Below are 19226 nucleotides of genomic sequence, written 5' to 3' on the forward strand. Positions count from 1 at the left end.
TTTTAAAACAGTTTCAATCTCGTACTGTTTTCTTGTATAATTTTGAGGTTTGATATATTTATTTTTAAGAACTGAAAAATATAATTTTCTCTCACATTTTTAGTTTAATCACTCTAAGGCCACCTGTAATGAATTGATGGTAGAGTACCATGTACCGATTATGCCGTACCGAAAGTAACGGTACATCGAACATTGGCATACCGCATTTTTTGGTAAGGCAATAGTATGAAATTATTGAATACCATAAGATATGATAGGTACGCAGTACTGCGCGTACATAATCCACCCCTAAGTCATACTCATACACATACTCGAGAGAAATACATATTTTATCAAAATGTTTTGGAGTTTTTATGCCTTTGAATGTAGAAATATTATTGCAATTTCTGACAAACTAATAAACATATAACAATTAATATAGCGTAAATTACCTTGTCTTCGAATCCGGTAAATTTTCCAGTCAACGGCCTTTTGTTTACTCGTTTCACCCATCATTCGGGCATCCACGAGTCGTCATCCACTTCTCTTTTGTTGATTGGCTTCTGCACAAAATGTTAAATAAAATTAAAATTTCAAAAAGTGAAGCCTCCATTCACAGTTGACAGGTCATTGTTTCGATGTCCAAATCTCTAATTCTATTCAATTGTCGCAAGCAAGAATTAATTAATTTAATACAACGTAGATAGCAGGATACATACGCGACAAAATGACCCTTCCATGCAAGGATAAAATAGCTACCAGAGAAGGCATACCTTTGTTGCACCACCTAATTTCAATTTTTTTCTGCTTCGAAGGTCCACAAGGCATCAAAGAACCTTCTCCGACTTGTTCTCGCTCCATGTTCTGCTCCCAAATAAGTTGGAAGTACAAAAGTTGATAAAATTTATGCAAAACCATATATCAAAATCTATGGTAACAGCATAATAAAGTCCATGATGCAACAAATAAATAAAAAGATTCCACAAAATTATATATATATATATATATATATATATATATATATATATATATGTGTGTGTGTATGTATATGTGTGTGTATATATATATAGATCTAGATCATCTAATTTATCTGTCGAGGTTGATTTGCGGCGGAAATTCGCAAAACTAGCGAGGGTTGTTGAAGCAGTTGAAGCAGCTGAGGGTTAGGCACATAAAAATAAATCAGCAGGTGTGTGAAAAAGATAGCAAAAATTGTTTCTTATATAACCAAAATTATGAGAAAAAAAAAGAGCATTTTGGGTGCACAAAAAGTATAAATTAGGAAGATATTTCTACACACGTAAAATAGGTAGAGTTAGTAAAGCAATAAATAGATGCATGAATTCTACTTTTACGCATCTATCGATACAAGGAAAGTTATTCCTATGCAATGTCGATCTAGTAATATTTGTAAATTCAATGACAAAGCTAATTCACCTCTATATTCTAACAAAAAACTTACTTCCTCAAATATGAGCACCCTTCAACATAGTTTTCCATAAGAAAGAAAATGAACATTAAAAGTCATACAATGAAATAATTCAACGCCAATATATACATGTGGCCGTAGTATTTTTACTTAGAGCTTTAACTTTTGACCGGAATGCTCTTGAAACACATGGTGCGTAGTATTTCTGCATAAAAATAAAAAACATCAATTCATCATTTACTTTCTATGTTGCACATCAATTATATTGATGATATATTGTTGGGTAGCCATTTACTTTTTGGTACCCCTCTTAGTTTGGAAAGAAATTAATTCCTTTCAGTGGAACCTCATTACACTAGCTATACCAACTAAAACAAGGAGACGTGGAAAAAATAAAACAAGACAAAACAACGAAAAGTGAAGGCTAAGAGATTATGCAATGCTGCCATCGCTATAATATACCAGCCACAAATTACCGAAAAATAACCAAAAGAATGGTTACCATAATGTTCGGTACGGAATTACTACCGTACCGCAATCATACAGTACGATAGTGGTATTGTATTTTCAATACTACGGTAATACTGTACCATACCATAATTCATATATTTTTATGGGGTTTTTGTGCATAAGTCCCCAACCAAGCATCTTTATTATTCTAGGTTTAGGGGTTATATCTCTTTCACTAATAAGCCCATCCCTTTAATATTTATTATAAATAAAGGAAACATTCATGTATATGCCAATATTACCCTCAACCCTTTATACCCAATTCTTAATTGTAACCCCAATTTAATCAATTTTGTCCACAAAAATCCGATTTTGACCACAAAAATTCAATTTTGACTTTTTTTTTGGAGCATACTTTAATATGCTCCAATTTCATCCTTAATTTAATTTAATCTCAATTTGACCCCAAATTTCACAAATTATTCAATTTTGACCCAAAACTTTCTTTTTTCAAAAAAATATTTTTTGCAAAAAATAAAATTTTGCCACCGGATTCCGGCGTTGACTTTTCAATTTTTTTTATTTTTTTTTCTTTCTTTCTTTCGGATTTTTTGCCGGTTTCCGGCGTTGACCGGCGGTCAACGCCAGTCTCTAGCGTTGACTTTATTTTTCTTCTTTTTTCTTTTCTTTTCTTCCGGATTTTTTCGCCGGTTTCCGGCGTTGACCGGCGGTCTCCGGCGTTGACTTTTTTAGTGTTTTTTGAAGTTTTTTGTTTGTTTTTTTTTTTACGTCCTCCGCTAAACGTTGACCGTAATTGTGCTGTCACTGACAGTAAATTAACGTAATTATACTGTAATGACAGTTAATTAACGTAATTGTACTGTCGTTGATAATACATTTATGTAATTGTGCTGTCGTTGACAGTAAATTAATGTAATATTTCTATTTTTTATTTTTTGTTGCTTTTTTTTATTTCACTTGATTTGTTGACAAGTCAACGTAATTATATTATTGTCGTTGACAATGAAATAACTCTAAACACAATAATATTATTGTCAACAACATCAATATTATTTTTTTTTTTTGGGTTTTTTGTTTTGTTTGAGTTATTCACGGAGTAACGTAATAATATTACTGTCTATTATTGTAATATTACTGTAAACACAATAATATTACTGTGATTGACGGTAATATTATTGTTATTATAGTAATATTGTTGTCAACCACATCAATATTATTATTTTGTTTGGATTTTTTGTTTGTTTGAGTTATTCACAGAGTAAAGTAATAATATTACTGTCTATTATTGTAATATTACTGTTGTAGTAATATTACTGTCACTCACAGTAATATTAATTCTTTTGGTTTTTTATTATGTTTACATTTGTTGAACGGTCAACATGGTAATATTACTCTATTACACAATAATAATGAGTTTTGTTGTGTTAATATTACTGTGCTAGAGATTCATATAGCAATATTACTGTGTTAAACTGTAGTTTAGTTAATTTTATTGTGTTTAACAGTAATATAGTTAATATTACTGTCAATCACAGCAATATTACTGTTTAAACGAAAAAAAAAAGTTACCGAAAGAAAGAAAAGAATAAAAAAAAAGGAAAGAAAGAAAATTCAAAAAAGTCAACGCCAGAAACCGGCGAAAAAAATCCGGAAGAAAAAAAAATTGAAAAGTCAACGCCGGAGACCGCGTTGACCGCCGAAATCCGGCGGGAAAAAAAGTTTTTGAAAAAACAAAAAATTTTGAAACAAAAAAGTTTTGAGTCAAAATTGAATAATTTGTGAAATTTGGGGTCAAATTGAGGTTAAATTACGTTAAGGATGAAATTGGAGCATATAAAGTATGAGGAGCATATATAGTTGTAGAGTTCATCATTTGTACCAACTTATTTTATAACTCTTATTCTATGATGGCTGTTGTGAATCAACTTTTCAGTTCTCATCATTTAATCTAATTATTGTAATTTAAGTATCAACATTTTACCATGTTACAGTTTATTTGATTTCTTTAAGGTAATAGTCATATTCTAAACCAGTTTCAATCTCGTATTGTTTTCTTGTGTAATTTTGAGGTTTGATATATTTATTTTGAGGAAAATGCACGGATACTTTTACTGAAAAGATCCCTTGATATTTGAATTTGCCAGTTAGTTAAGCACAATAAGTATTTTTTGTAGCAAACAAGAAAGATTAAATTTTGACCGTTTGTTCCCCTTTAAATTGGCCATTATTTTATTTAGCTTTTTTGTGCAAGATTCAGATCATGCAAGCAGCATGTGATCTAATTTCCTTACACGTGTTGTTTTTACTATGGCTATCAAATTTTATGGTATATGATAAAACAAAGTCATAGCTCATGTTGAACTGTAAAATCATGACATTATCATTCTTCGTTCAATTCATCATCGAAGGCTCTAACCTCCATAAAAAAGTAATTTTTTTGTCAATTTTGCTAAATGGCCAAAACCTGACTGTGGGCTCGCTTCAAAACTTGCACTCTTGAAGGAGATTATTAGGTATATATTCTCTTTTTGTCTTCAAAATAAATGTGATCGACAACATTCAATAGAAAACTTCTGATGAGGATCTTGAAAACGGGGCCATTTCGTCGAATCCATCTTAGAGATTATCACCAGCAACGGAATGAACTGGTCCAATGGACTTGAGACGGCAGTAAGAATGTTGCAACTTTTGATTTCACCGATGTGGGGGGGATTTGTTTTATTTTATTTTTATGCTTGTAGTATATATAAACAAAAGGGAAAAGTTAGAACGTCGAAGTCGTGAGCACCATAATTTATAATTTCTTGTGTGCTATTTTTTTTTTTTTTTTGTCACAATTGAAATTTCATGCTTCATACTTTTTATTTTCTATGTACTTTGTTCAGAAGTTTTACTCTGAGGAGAAGTTGTACAGAGTAAAATGTCTATTTACTAACATAATGCTATTATCAAAAGAGATTGCAACTCGAATTTAATTTGGACGAAATTCAAAGAATAAAGTGATATTAAGTATAAATAAACACTATAGGTAAAAAGAAGAGGTTAATGTGCATTTTCACATGCCTCACACGTGACTTTTCCATCCAAACTAACGGCAATTTCAATCGGTGGACGAAAATTGTCAAAAAACTAGTTATTTGAGGACCAATTTCGTGCTAGAAAAAATTTATCGACCAAAATCGAAAATGGTGTATAATATAGGGACGAGAGTTGTAATTATTGTTGGCCGAAAACCTACACGCAAGTGCACGTATCGTACAAGTAATATAGTGGACAATTAAGTCCGGATATCGAACCCACAGGGAATATTTAATTACTTAATCCTAGACGCTAAATCCTAGCAATTATTATCAAGCCCACCCTACACAGTCGAAAGATGATTAATAAACTAAACTAAACTAAAGCAATTAAATAGATAAAAACAAGAAAGCAATTAAAACGAAGATTTAATCAATGAAAACAAGCCTAGGATTTTATTCTTCCCCCTATGTGATTATTATTCCCCCAATTCCTTCAAGTATGCAATCAATTAACCCGGATTATTAACCTGAGACCCTAAAATAATCATAACCCGCTTCCGCGTGTATTACGATTCTAATACTCTAGATTCAATTACTATATTCCTATGCAATTAATTCTAGAACACAGCATTAAGCACAAATCTCAATAATGGCTACCTAAGAGATTAACTATATTCCTATGTTAATACCACAAAGGCTCTTCTACCACAGTTCTAATTATTAACCCGATCTTCCGATTCATGAGATTAACAATAACATAAAAGCACATAAGGTGATCAAATTCATGCACTTAATAAAACAAGTAGAAGAAATAATCCGGAATTAAAACTTGCATAAAATCATAGAAAAGGGTTCATAAATCCCACATAGGGTTCCAAATAAAATCCCAGAAATAAGTAATTTAGCTACTCATGATTAAAGGAAAAACGCAAATAAAATAAATCATAGACGATAAATCTATGCTCGGAGTCTTCGAATTCTTCGTCTTCGTTATTGCTTTTCTTGCTCTTGATATTGCGTAAAAAAAAAGGATCTTCAATTGTGTGCTTGGATTGGTCTTAAATAGGGTGAAGAACTTGGGGAAGAAGGCAGTTTCCTTGTGCGATTTAAATACTTTCACTGCGCCAACACGTCAACCCGGACGGCCGTGCGAGAATAGGCTTTAAAATCCGGACGGCCGTCCGGTTCTTAATTCTCCAGAATTTCTATTTTTTCACTTTTGGCCCACTTTTTCTCCGAATTTGCAGTTTTGACCCCATACTTTTCCAATTCTTCAATTTGTACCTAAAATACAGTAAATCAACTTTTTAAGCACTAATTATCATTAAAACACACCAAAAGCTCAAATAAAAAGATACGATAAAGTGTAAAAATATACACTTAACAATTATCCCCTTCCAACCCCTAATCCTATTAATCTTTTCTCTTTTTTCCCGTCTCACCCATCTTCTCTCTTGTCCTTTTTTTTCTATTTTTTCTCTTTTTCCTTTTTTCGTCCAAATCCTTCTTCTTTCTCACATAAGCAAGTGGTCGGACAAAGAATTGTCGGCGCCCCATATCTTCTATGCCCTCATGGCGGCGCTCCACGAGGCCTGAATCACCACGATGCTGCTGTCGTGAGCAACAACAGCCCCTTCTCGCCATGAGAGTCGATCTATTATTGTCGTCCGAGAAGAATGAGATCAGTCTCCATGCGGGTGGAAATTAGACGGTGTTTTTGTGGTGACGATGGTGGGGATGGTGATGGTGTGGTGTGACGACGGTATGGTGACAATGGAAAGACATATCTAGAGTTTTTGGTTAGATCCGGCGGGGCGGAGAAAGTCGCGCATGCTAGACCCCTAATCGACTATGTTATGTTTTAATCGACTATGCTCGTAGTCGATTAAGGTTTAATCGATTATGATCAGTAGTCGATTAAAGTTAATCATTACATTTTTTAATTCATTTTTGAACTTTTGGTTATTGATTCCCGATTTTGCCACGTGTAGTCGGACTTGGAGCATTTGGGTAATGTGTTTTTGTTCTGTCATTTTAAATCCATCATCCAATTTCTATAAATCAATACAATTTTTGTATATCTTTTGTTTTGTAAAAAATAGTTGATTTTCATTTTCTTTTTTGTAGTTGTTTTTGTTATTTGTTTCAGTTGGTTATTGTTTGGATTCTTTTGTTGAATCGTGTTGGTTTTGATTGAATATATTACGGTTGTTGTTATTGTTGTTACTTTTAGTAATTAATTTCATTATTCAACCACATTGTTAGTTGTTAGTTTGTTAATCAACTATTCCCTTAGTCGATTGATTCCTGACAGAGAAAAAGTATTACAAAAAATTTAAAAAAAATTAATAATAATAAACAGTTATTTTTTTTAAATTAAAAAAGATATTAAAAATTTAAAAATTAAAGACAAAATTAATTAAAAAAAGAAGGGGGGGGGGGGGGCAAAACTGGGGATGTGTGTAGTTGGAAAAACGATAGTGGATTATTAAGGAACGGAAAGGAGCCTGGGTTAACATCAAAGAGTGAAATATGGGTTGGACATCTCCCTATTAATGAATTTTTTTGGAGGTTCTCAAAGTGCCCCATTTAATAAAGGCAAAAATCAGCCCTTTGTAATTTGGAATTATCGAAAACATCCTCATGTTCAATAAATCAACAAGGACCCTCCTATGAAAATCAGTCAAATCAAATAAGGTCATTGACAGCTTATCGTAGACACCGCGCGCAGAGTGGGCTACCGGGGGTGACTTTTTGACCCGAAAGACCAAAATACCCTTTAAATTATTTTAAAAAATTACATATTCAACCCAAAATGAAGTTTTTGAAATTGTCAATTCAATTTTTCACATTTTCAGAAACACCCTTTCTCTAAGTTAACTCAAAATTGGAACATCATTCTCAATTTTTTATTCAATCCTTAAAACACCATCTTCTCCTCATCGCATAATGTCTATCTTCACCTCATCGAAAAATGTCAATCTCGTTTTCTATTCCCAAAACGGCTGGGGTCACCTCGGACCAAAACCCAAATTCCTCAACCAGCCACGAAAACCCTTAGTTTCTTTAGTGAAATTCTAAAAGAACCCATGGCAGCGAGGCGGCGTTGGAGTTTGGAAGCAGGCATGAAGAAGGAGATATGGTCCAGCCAATTTTTTTCTCTTGTTCAAAGCTTGGCAGCACGAAGTAGATCTAGGTGGGTGGCTCCGACGTATGCGACGGTGAATCTCTGTTGAGGTGGTAGCATAGTCCCACATCGGTTTAATATGGGAAATATAACTTCTTTATAAGGAGGGGATAACAACTCTATTTATGGGACTTTTTGGAAAAAACCCAAGAGCAAAACCAATTGGGTTTGGCCCAGATTAGACAATATCATACATATGTAGAGCTTGTGGTATCCCGGTGGGCCCCTAACAATTTTGGCGGTGAATCTCCAATATGAGGTCTTTAACAGAGAGGTGTTGGGTTTGGGTTTAGAGACGGGATGGTGGTGGATGGGTTTGATTTGACGGTGAAGATGATGAACATGGGGGTTCGGGTGGGTGGCTTTGGTTTGACGGGAACGATGAAAGAATAATGGATATGTTTGGTGAGCTTTTGGGCTTCCATTTCCATTTTATTCTGGAGAAAAGATGTTTTGGGAGAAGAATTTGAAAATAAAAAAAATAAAAGTTTGTTTGTGTTTTGAGATGAGACAATTTGTACTGTAGCAAGTTAAATCATGTTTAAAATGTGTTGGAGAAAGAAATTTAGAGAAAAGAATTTGAAGAATAAAGTAATTTTAGTTTGTATTTTAAGATAATTTTCACTGTAACAGTCAAATCATATATGTTAGATAGAGAAATATTTGAATTATTTTTTGGAGAAGTTTTTGAAAATGTTTGAAAAGATAATTTTATTGTGGGAAAATAATGAAAAGAATTTCAAAACCTAAACAAGCATAGCTTATTTTCTCTCTTTCTCTTTTTTTTTTTTTTTTTTTACTTTTTTATTATTTTTTGGGTTGGGATATTCTTGCATTATTTTTAACTATAGATAATTTTTTCATTTCAACAGTAAAATATCAAATAAGGGGCAATGTGCTTTTTAAAAAATAACATTGGGTGATTCTTGCTATCAATACAATGGTTTTTGTGGCCATTCAAAATTACACAGGGATTTGTACAAATAACTCAAGTAATAAAACATCTTGAGGAATATAAAAGAAAAAACATAAAATAATATATAGAGAAAATCACCACGCACGTGCAACGCATGTGCACCATGCCAGTATATACAAATATACAAATCTGGTGGATATATATGGTGGTTCTCTTAATACCTAGAATTCACTACTTATCGAAATATTAAAAATAACTAAAGGTGTTGAGTTCTAATTGCCACCATTTAGACCAAAATAATTACAAAAATCCATATCTACATTACATGAAACTATTGAACTCTGGAGATAAACATGAAACTAAAACTACTCAGATCATTAAGTCAAATAACCCAAGCTTGAATGGCCTTGCCAGCTTTTCCTAGGTTGACGTTATTAATTGCGATGAGATGATAAAGGAAAAAAAGGAATAAAAAGATTTAAAGATGGAGAAAACCAATCAAGAAAGCAAAACAAATACCAAACATAGCCTACTACATAATTCCAAAAAAGCAAAAAGACCGAGGAAGTAAGCAAAATCGACGGCAACTAACTTTGTTCGAAACAAATTTAAAAGGAGTTTTTGGCCTGAAAGAGAAACTAATAAGCTTTTCAATCAATGGAGAATGATAGAAGTCTTGCTTACTGTTTCGGTTCTTGCATACAGTATACAATGTATTCTATCCTCATCATCAAATCTAATGTTACGCCTCAGATAATTAGCCCACCTCAATCTGCAGCCCCTCCATGTATTTTCAGACCTGATATATATGACCAACTCAATAAATGAGTAATAACATAACACAAGGTACATATACATATACACACCCATATTAATCTAGTCCACTTTTCATTCTATTAATGTAAGCTTGTAGCACAGATTTTATTAATGTCAATCGAGTAATATTTGTAAATTCTATGACAAAGCTAATTCACCTCTATATTCTAACAAAAAACTTACTTCCTCAAATATGAGCACACTTCAACATAGTTTTCCATAATAAAGAAAATGACATTAAAAGCCGTACAAAGAAATGATTAAATGCCAATATATACCTGTGGCCGTAGTATTTTGTTGTTGCTCTATGTATTTCAGAGCTTTAACTTTTGACCGGAATGCTCTTGAAACACCCGGTGCGTAGTATCTCTGCATAAAAAAACAAAACATCAATTCTTCATTTACTTTCCATGTTGCACATCAATTGATGATTTATCGTTGGTTAGCCATTTAGTTTTTGGTACCCCTCTTAGTTTGGAAAGAAATTAATTCCTTTCAATGTAACTCATTACAGTAGTAGCTATACCTACTAAAACAAGGAGACGTGGAAAAAATAAAACAAGACAACAACGAAAAGTGAAGGCTAAGAGTATATATATACATATAACAATTAATATACCCTAAATTACCTTGTCTTCGTATCCGGGAAATTTTCCAGTCAACGGCCTTTTGTTTACTCGCTTCACCCATCCTTCGGGCATCCACAAGTCGTCATCCACTTCTGTTTTCTTGGTTGGCTTCTGCACAAAATATTAGATAAAAATTAATACTTCAAAAAGTGAAGCCTCCATTCACAGTTGACAGGTCATTGTTTCCATGTCCAAATCTCTAATTCTATTCAATCGCCGCAAGCAAGAATTAATTAATTTAATACAACCTAGACAGCAGATATATACGCGATAAAATCACCCTTGCATGCACGGATAAAATAGCTACAAGAGAAGGCATACCTTTGTTGCACCACCTAATTTTGCTTTTTTCTGCTTTGAAGGTCCACAAGGCATCGCAGAACCTTCTCCGACTCGTTCTCGCTCCTAAATAAGTTGAAAGTACAAAAGTTGATTAAAATTTTGCAAAACCATATATCAAAATCTATGGTAAAAGCATGATAAAGTCCATGATGCAACAAATAAATAACAAGATTCCACAATATATATATATATATATATATATATATATATATATATATATATATATATATATATATATATATATATATATATATATATATATATATATATATATGTATATATATATATACATATACATATACATATACATACATATATATACATATAGATATACATATATATACATACATATATACATATATACATATATATACACATATATATACATATATGTGTGTGTGTGTGTGTATATATATAGATAGATATATCATTGGGTTCTGAGGCTTGGATCTAGCTCATCTACTTTACCTCGAGAGGTTGATTTGCTGCGGAAATTCGCAAAACGAGCGCGGGTTGTTGAAGCAGCTGAGGCTCTATGAAGGATGAAGGTGCTACTTCAAATGGAGCTATAATTACTTCATATGGCCAGAAGAGTGATTTAATATCATCTTCTTCTTCTCCAAAAGGTGGCTCTGCCGATGGTTGTCCTTCAACCTACAATCAGTCAAGAACGTACACACGGTGAGCGTATTGCATATAAATCAAAAGCAAGGAAAAAAGCAAACAAAATCATGAGAATAAAGGCAGCATAAGTTGGTTTTCCAATTAGAGTAAACTAAGTTAAAAAAAATCTTCTCTAGCAAGATTAATACCCAAAACCAATACGATTTCGAGATTTAGACAGCTAAGAATCATCGAATTACAGAGAAAAAACACGATAAAAAAATGTCAATTTAGTAACCAGTGTAATATACCAAAACTTTATTTAGTAGGTAATGAAGTATTGTCAATAAACTCCGAAAGAAATCTAAAAGCCTTACACAAATTGAACATTTTCTAATACATCTAGCTTCTAAGCAGTCAAGAGGAGGTTTATGCTAGCACATTTGTAGTAACTACTTCCAATCACAAACAGCATCCCATATTTTGCATTCTCTTAACTCCAATCCTACAAAAACCTATGAAGTATGTTGCATGCTGGGAAAATAAATAATCAAATGAAGAAACAACATCATTCACCAAATGCAAAATGGAACTGCGGCATAAAGGTGTCGTAATCAATGATGTAACTGAGAAATATCAACGAAGATAAACTCCTCATATCTAACACAGATAAGTACCCCCAACAACCCCATACCCCCACCCCCCCCCCCCCCCCCCCCCCCCCCACAAACAACAAGCCCCAGTCACACACACAAAGTCACAAGGTTTTCCCGCATAGCATAAATCAAGAAGGACAAAAATAGATATCCCTCAACCCATACCGGTAACACATAAAACAGTGAAAAAACAACAATCTTTATACATCAAATCAACATATCCTACAACTTAGAACTGGCAGAGAAAGTTTTCATAACAATCCAGGTGAAACATGAGAACTAGCAACAGAACTCCAAATACCTAACACATATATCAAACAACCCACCCATCCCCACCCCCCACACTACAAAAACAAATGAGAAAGTTTAGCCACAGAACCAGGAGATTCAACAACAAAGCTACAATCTTTACACATCAGACAAAATAAACATCGACCAAAAAACAATCAATCAATCAAGAAAAAATGAAGAACTGAAAATTCAATAATACCTCCTCCATCTCCCGAAGAATAACATCTCTCTCCACGTCATCTGCGATTGACTCCGGCCATGACATGGCGATCGCATCAGCCAAGCACTCTGGCTCTTTGAACACACTAGTGGAGCAAGGCTCGCTGTTTTCTGCTCTCAACATTTTCAAGGGTTTCAGACAAAGATTTAGGTTTTTTTTATTGTTGTGTTTTTTTTCCTTCTGGTGCAGGATAGATATATAGCTGTAGAAATACACATCTGTCATCGGGAATATATGGAAACTGCATTAATTAGTCCACATCAGGAAATTTTTTTATAAATTTGAAATGGCTCCATTCATCATTTAGAACTCATTTGAAATATTACCGAAAAGGGAGAAGTGAATCAGCTAAACAAGATTCAGCATTTAAATGTTGAATTCCAATTAGTTTTCTGTTTAAAGACAAACATTAAACACCTCCTAAGATGGATTAGATTTTTAGCACATTTACTATTATTTTTGCAAGTGATTATATTTACGTTTACTAATTTCGCATATTTGTATTATCACCACTTCGTTTACTAATTAAAGAGTCTATTCACAAGGAAGGGTATGTTTTTTATATCATAGAATATAAGAATTAGTTATTGGAAGAAGTGAAAGATATTTCATGAAACATAAAAGAAGGTGGTGGGAAACATGCAATTCATTTATCTAGATTTCGCTCGAGAATGGACTCCAGGCCAGGTGGAGTCCAAATGCTTTCTTGTCGACAAAATAAAACACGGGGAAAAAACAAAGAAAGAAAAATCGTACGAAGAAAAATAGTCTAAAGGCAAATTGCTGGTCACTTTAAACCCTAGTTCAGGCATTTCCAACCTGCCGAAAAACAAAATTTTAAAATTCAAGTCATGCAACTGGCTTCGGTGAAAATATTTCTTTGCAATATTTCTTTGAAAATATTTCTTTGCAATTTAAAATATAATGGATTTGAAAATATTCCACTCAAAACTCCACATGTAACTCTTGGTGCCATGCAAAATGAAGTTAAATTCGAACATGGAATATATAAGAACACAAGCAAAAGAATGTATGATAAATATTGAACTTTCAGCAGGTAAATCGATCCACTCCAGAAACATCACTTTATTTCTACCAACAAAATGATTAACAGTACATGATGGTTTTCGACAAAAGTAGTCAATAGACGATTAAAATTATAATACAGAAAATGTAACGGTTGGACAGGAGAAAATACCGGTGTCGTTCTCGAATTGGCAGATCACTGAAGAAATCATATGTGGTTCCTTAGAGAAAAGGGTACGAGAAAGTCGAAGTTTCTCTGGTGACAAACACCAAGCACGTGAACAGAGCACGCGCGGTATTTCAGCATCAACAGAAAGAGAAAAACAAATATAGCAGCGACAGAAAGAGCTACACAGCAGCAGCAACAGCAGTTCATACTCCGCCGCCTTCGACGGTGCATCCTCGGAGCCATCATCAGCTGAGACACAAAATACCAACATATTCAGCCCAAAATAGAGTAGCTGCAAATCTATCTTCTCTCTCTAAAAAAAATGATTTATTCCAACTCAACGGGGGAAATGTGTCGAAAATGGTTATAAAGTGTCTTCACCAGGTGATTTTTTATTTTAATTTGATGATAAGACCCATTAGTTTCTATGAAATTAAATTTTAAACCATTCGACAATCTTATAATTGTTCAAGAAGTTAAAATGTAGAGTCAAGTAATTTTACGATAACATTTTTACACTCATTCCTCTATAAATAATATAAATCAATACGATTAAACCTATAAATTTGTTTGTTTTTCAAACAGTTGTTGCTGATCGACAAAGTAATCAAGAGATTTGAAGCGCAAATAGCTCTAAGGAATTTAAACAACTTAAAAAGGCTACTATAAGTCTCATCTAACATAGATAAGACCTAGATACGATTTTTAATCATCGCTCTAAAACTGCTCTTTATGTTTAATATATTCCATTTTTTTTCTTGATTACACACTTGATGCATTTTACAATAAATCCTTACAGACAGGAATTAAATCAAATCGCAATTAAAATCCTTTTAACACGTTTTGTTTCTTTCTACCAAAACAGGAACTTTAAAATATTTTTTTTAAAAGATCCAGAATCTTCAATACAAAATTACTCCCGTAAACCATAATGGTCAAAAATCTATTTTTAGTTTCATAAAAAGCAATACCTCATATGCAATAAAGTATACGGCGCTTCATTGAATCATATAATGAGTGGACGATATCATTCCAACAAAAATTATGTATAGTTGAATTTAAAACCTAGGAGTGCTAAAAAGTTATGTATAACAGAAATTGTCACCACTATAGAACTCATCGACGCACAAAAATTGAAAACGATCGACCTTAATCTCCAAAGCATGGCAAAATAACTCACATAATATTTACGTAATGATTAGATTAGATCCATCCTGGCAGCTTACAGATATAAGCAAATTTGAGCAGCAGAAAGCTATGAACAGCTAAAAGATGTATGATGTGATAAAACCTTGAGACCCGCAGTATTAAGTCTTTTCTCCATTTCTCGACAAACGTAATTCATTTTGTTCTTCTACGTGCATTTATTTTGTAATACTTCTACCAAAATTATAAGTCTTGACACACTTTTCGACAAAGTAAAAAAGTGACCATGTTTGATTATTTTTATCTCATGTTTCAATCATTAATTGTTACGGATGCATGCAAGTGTATATTTTCTACTTCCATTCCTTTACTCATTCAGTTAAATATGGACTTGTTGCATTTTCAAGATAACACATGTAACTAACATGGAGGATCCAATATGATATTTTGATATTGAAAATTTTACGTGACACCTTACAGACTCGGACTATATAATCTCCAAACCTGACAATCTCAAGCACATCAATTTTACGTGTTACACTTACGTAACATAAGCATTCCAGCAGTACAACCAGTATCATGCACAAGTGCATGTGTATATATACACTTACATATATACGTATACGTGTATACATACGCATACGCACATGCACGCACGAAGACATAAATATAACATTAAATGAACGACTATTCAGATTCCCCAGAGTCGTAATTGTAAATTTAAGCTAAATGAACATGACTAGACTTGCCAATAAATGCAATTTCTTACCTCAAATATATCCAACCTCCAAAATAACTCTGTGCTTGTCTGGTTGCCCTGGAAAAAAATAATAAGAAACAATAAGCAATAAAGCTTTTTAGTTTAATAGTTCAAAATGTTTATGTCTTCATGGAACTTAAAGTTATTTTCAAGCGATTATCATCGAGTCAAAATAGTAAACATACGAGAGTCAGTAATTGATTCCGACACACTTCTTCAAGTTGTTAGTATTTTGTTGTCTTCATGTTCATAAAACAAGCTGAACTTCAGATTCAAACTGTTGAAAACTTAAAGACTGGACCATGTTGTCTATATTTATTATGAAGGACACGAGCTCTGTATGCTTGAGCTCTGTATGTTAAAATTAGGCTTCTCCGAGCTCTGAGCTCATCAATATTGATTTTTTTAAATACCTAAAATTTAGTTTATTCATAATTGTTTGCACAGAAGTGTTAAGTGTTGTTACTTAAAGAGTATGTATATACTTAGAAGTGTATAGTATGCCACATTTAAAATAGTTAATCTGATATTAAGATTTATAGTACTGTCGCTCATAAAATTAAAAAAAATAATGATAAGAACTCGTAAGCTTGCATCCAAAAGTGACACAAACCAATCCCGAGCTGACCTAGGAAACACTGAATTTAGTCAAGTCTTAAAGGAGCCAACTTCAGTCGTTTTGTACAATTGTTAAAACACAACGAGGAACAAAAAATTCTAAAGGTAGTCCAGAAATGATGTTCCATATGTCGTCACAGTTTAGAGTAGGTGACATAAGTAGTAAGTACTAAGACCCACCAATCAATAACATTATGCAAGAACAATAACTCGGTATTTTTTATGTTGAGATTAATTACTAGACCTAGTTAATATAAAAAATATGTTTAATCCAAAGATGACAATGATCCGTTTACACATAACGAAGAAACCATGTACAATACTATGACGCATTATAAGACACTTTAGTTCGCAAAGTCATTTGAATAATGCATTAAAATTGAAATTTCCTAGTTATTATTGCTAACCATTTTCCAATCATCTGCATTACTATGATATTTTGGTATTTTCGAACATCAAATACTACATACAACAAGGACTTGTTCAAATTTCTAAATATGACATATTTGAGAATGCATCGGCAGCTTATCTTGAATTTCTTATTGCTACAAACATCTAGTGAGTTAAATAATTGAACTATCTTATGCCCTTCCTTAGATTTTCCAATAATCGCAAGCTAACCAATTCCTAACCTAACATCATCCATTAAACCTCATAAATGAAAATTTGCATGATTACGCGGACACGCAAATTAAAAGTCCTATCAAACAAATCGAATATGTATGACGACGTGGACAAGCAAATTATTTATGGACTAAATTCCATTTGACATTGACGGGAAATTATTATGTTCATTAATGCAGCATAATTACTAAAATGCATTCAAACGAACCAAGTGTAGACATTAATACTGATTCTCTGGCAAACAAATATACGAGAAATACAACTAGTACTCATACAACCTATTTGAAGTTAAGAAAAACATATTCATCAATCAATCCATCCTTGAGTAGGTTTAACTTGTTCCAATCAGATCATTGATTGATGTGAAATAATGAAAATCAGACCTAATTACACAATTACACAATAAGATTATGTTCTTCCTCCATCAGACCTAAAACTCTCAAACTATCAGGATTCAAATTCAGGTAAAACAGTCGAGCCATTACCAAATTACAGCTATCTAACCATTCAAATTATCCATGAGAATCAACTTCATTCATCTCGGGGGAAAAAAAATAGAAATGTATAATTGAAATCCTAATTCGCAAGGGCAATTACAGAATACCAGGATTAAAACTGCATAGAACATGGACCTACACAAATTCTAAGCCGCCGCCGCCGCTTTCAGAAAACGCCGTCGCCAGCCGCCGCTCAGCCCAGAATTTGAGCCCTCTTCGTGCAATTCACAGAGCGAAACAGGGACAGAGTAAAGTATCGGTGGAAATGGGTGGGCCAGAGAGTGTGGAGGTGTTACGAATATGATGTGGGAATTCATGTTGTTCCATCCCCATCAAATTACTCTGCTATCAAATACCCCTTGTATTTACTTTCTTTTCTTTTCTTTTTCATTTTTATTTTTTCTTGGCCAAAAACTTATTTGTATCATTAGTGATTAGAGCAACTCCAATGTTAAACATCAAAATTGGATTATCAAATACTCATTTCATAATTAATATAATATTTTAATATTCATTTACAATTTATCTACTCCAACCATGGTTATCTAAATCAATAATCAATTGGAAGTTTTTTAGTGGTTTTATTCGTAATTGCCACGTGTCATTTTGTGATTGGATGTTTAGGTAGTTATTTTTTTGATTACTCAATTTCCAGGATGTAGTCTTACAATCAAAGAGGTAGAATATCAAAATACTTACCTATTTTGATACTCCCATTGGAGTGGAAAATTTTAATTTTGGGATATCAAAAAGGTGGTTTATGGATTTGATAATCCATTTGATACTCCCATTGAAGTTGCTCTTAGGGTCTCGATAAAAATATTGGTGATGTTTGCTTATGTTCAAAAGCCATTTTTCAGTTTTATATTATTCATAATTCTGAGATTATATTTATTTGATAACTTTATTCAGAAATTTATATTTTTTCTTATTAAATTTCTGTTGAAAATATACTATTAATATATTAATGGTTGAAATACAAAAACACCCTTGTACTACCGGAAGACATTTAAGAAAAAAAATGAAGAAGGTTTTTATCAGAAAATTAATAAAATATAAGCAATTAGATGTTTTGGAGAAAAGAATATAAATACCAAAATTTTCCACGTAAAATTGACTGAAAATGGCTCAGACAAACCCTTATATATATATATATATATATATATATATATATATATATATATATATATATATATACATATATATATATATATATATATATATATATATATATATATACATATATATATATATATATATATATATATATATATATATATATATAATAAATGCTTGAGTAGGGTCATTTTCGTCATATTTTGCAAAAAAATGTAATGTGAGGGGGGTTTTTGTATTTATGTGTAGTACAGAGGGTATTTGATACAAACTCCATAGTATAGGGGTGCTTTTGTATTTAACCCTATATTAATTCATCGAGGTGTACCCTGCGTGAATTACTATGTACCAAATCATAAGGTTTTTCATCAAATATTTTGTGGCTATTAAATATATAATAGGAACAATTAACTAATATAAATAATGCTTAATAGGTGACGTAATATTGGAAACTAAATCTGACAATATACGATCTTAGGATATAGATTCCTGATGACAAAATTTATTAAAACTAAATGACAAGTCTAACTAAACATTTACTTCACATCCTTCATAAATTTTATTCCAAAAATGCCATCCACACACGAAATATAAATTTTGCACCAAGTAATATTTAAACTGCGACGCCAAAGGCCACCCACCCCCATCCACACCTCTAAGGATACCACCCACCCCACCCACGCCGCCATCACCTACCCCAGCATCACCGCA

General features: G+C 32.7%; 1 protein-coding gene across 8 annotated transcripts; it reads right to left on the reverse strand.

Annotated features, from left to right (window-relative positions):
* Nucleotides 1-9099: 9099 nt before the first annotated feature.
* On the reverse strand, nucleotides 9100-17830 carry LOC105967810 (uncharacterized). Of its 8 annotated transcripts, none has more exons than XM_088822669.1 (9): nucleotides 17539-17830; nucleotides 15670-15717; nucleotides 13758-14003; nucleotides 12539-12669; nucleotides 11258-11443; nucleotides 10769-10852; nucleotides 10448-10558; nucleotides 10097-10187; nucleotides 9100-9801 (listed from the first exon to the last, which is right to left on the reverse strand). In XM_088822669.1, the coding sequence occupies exons 3-9, from the start codon at nucleotides 13795-13797 to the stop codon at nucleotides 9770-9772; spliced, it is 675 nt and encodes a 224-aa protein (XP_088678795.1). In that variant the 5' UTR covers nucleotides 13798-14003; nucleotides 15670-15717; nucleotides 17539-17830; the 3' UTR covers nucleotides 9100-9769. The 8 variants fall into 8 exon arrangements, with proteins under 8 accessions (XP_088678795.1, XP_088678790.1, XP_088678793.1 ...); XM_088822664.1 differs by having other exon boundaries at nucleotides 12539-12777; XM_088822667.1 differs by having other exon boundaries at nucleotides 12539-12800.
* Between the last annotated feature and the right edge of the window lie 1396 nt (nucleotides 17831-19226).

The sequence above is a fragment of the Erythranthe guttata genome, chromosome 9 (assembly GCF_056151865.1).
Source record: "Erythranthe guttata isolate IM_541 chromosome 9, IM_541, whole genome shotgun sequence".
In the NCBI taxonomy this organism is placed as follows: Eukaryota; Viridiplantae; Streptophyta; class Magnoliopsida; order Lamiales; family Phrymaceae; genus Erythranthe; species Erythranthe guttata.

What these genes read in the sequence shown, in the direction of transcription:
- LOC105967810 (XM_088822664.1), bottom strand. Translation starts at nt 13,797, where the DNA reads ATGATTTCTTCAGTGATCTGCCAATTCGAGAACGACACCG. An exon ending in CCAATTCGAGAACGACACCG is followed by an intron (nt 12,778 to 13,757) that starts GTATTTTCTCCT and finishes TCCCGATGACAG; the next exon opens with ATGTGTATTTCTACAGCTAT. An exon ending in TTCTTCGGGAGATGGAGGAG is followed by an intron (nt 11,444 to 12,538) that starts GTATTATTGAAT and finishes GACTGATTGTAG; the next exon opens with GTTGAAGGACAACCATCGGC.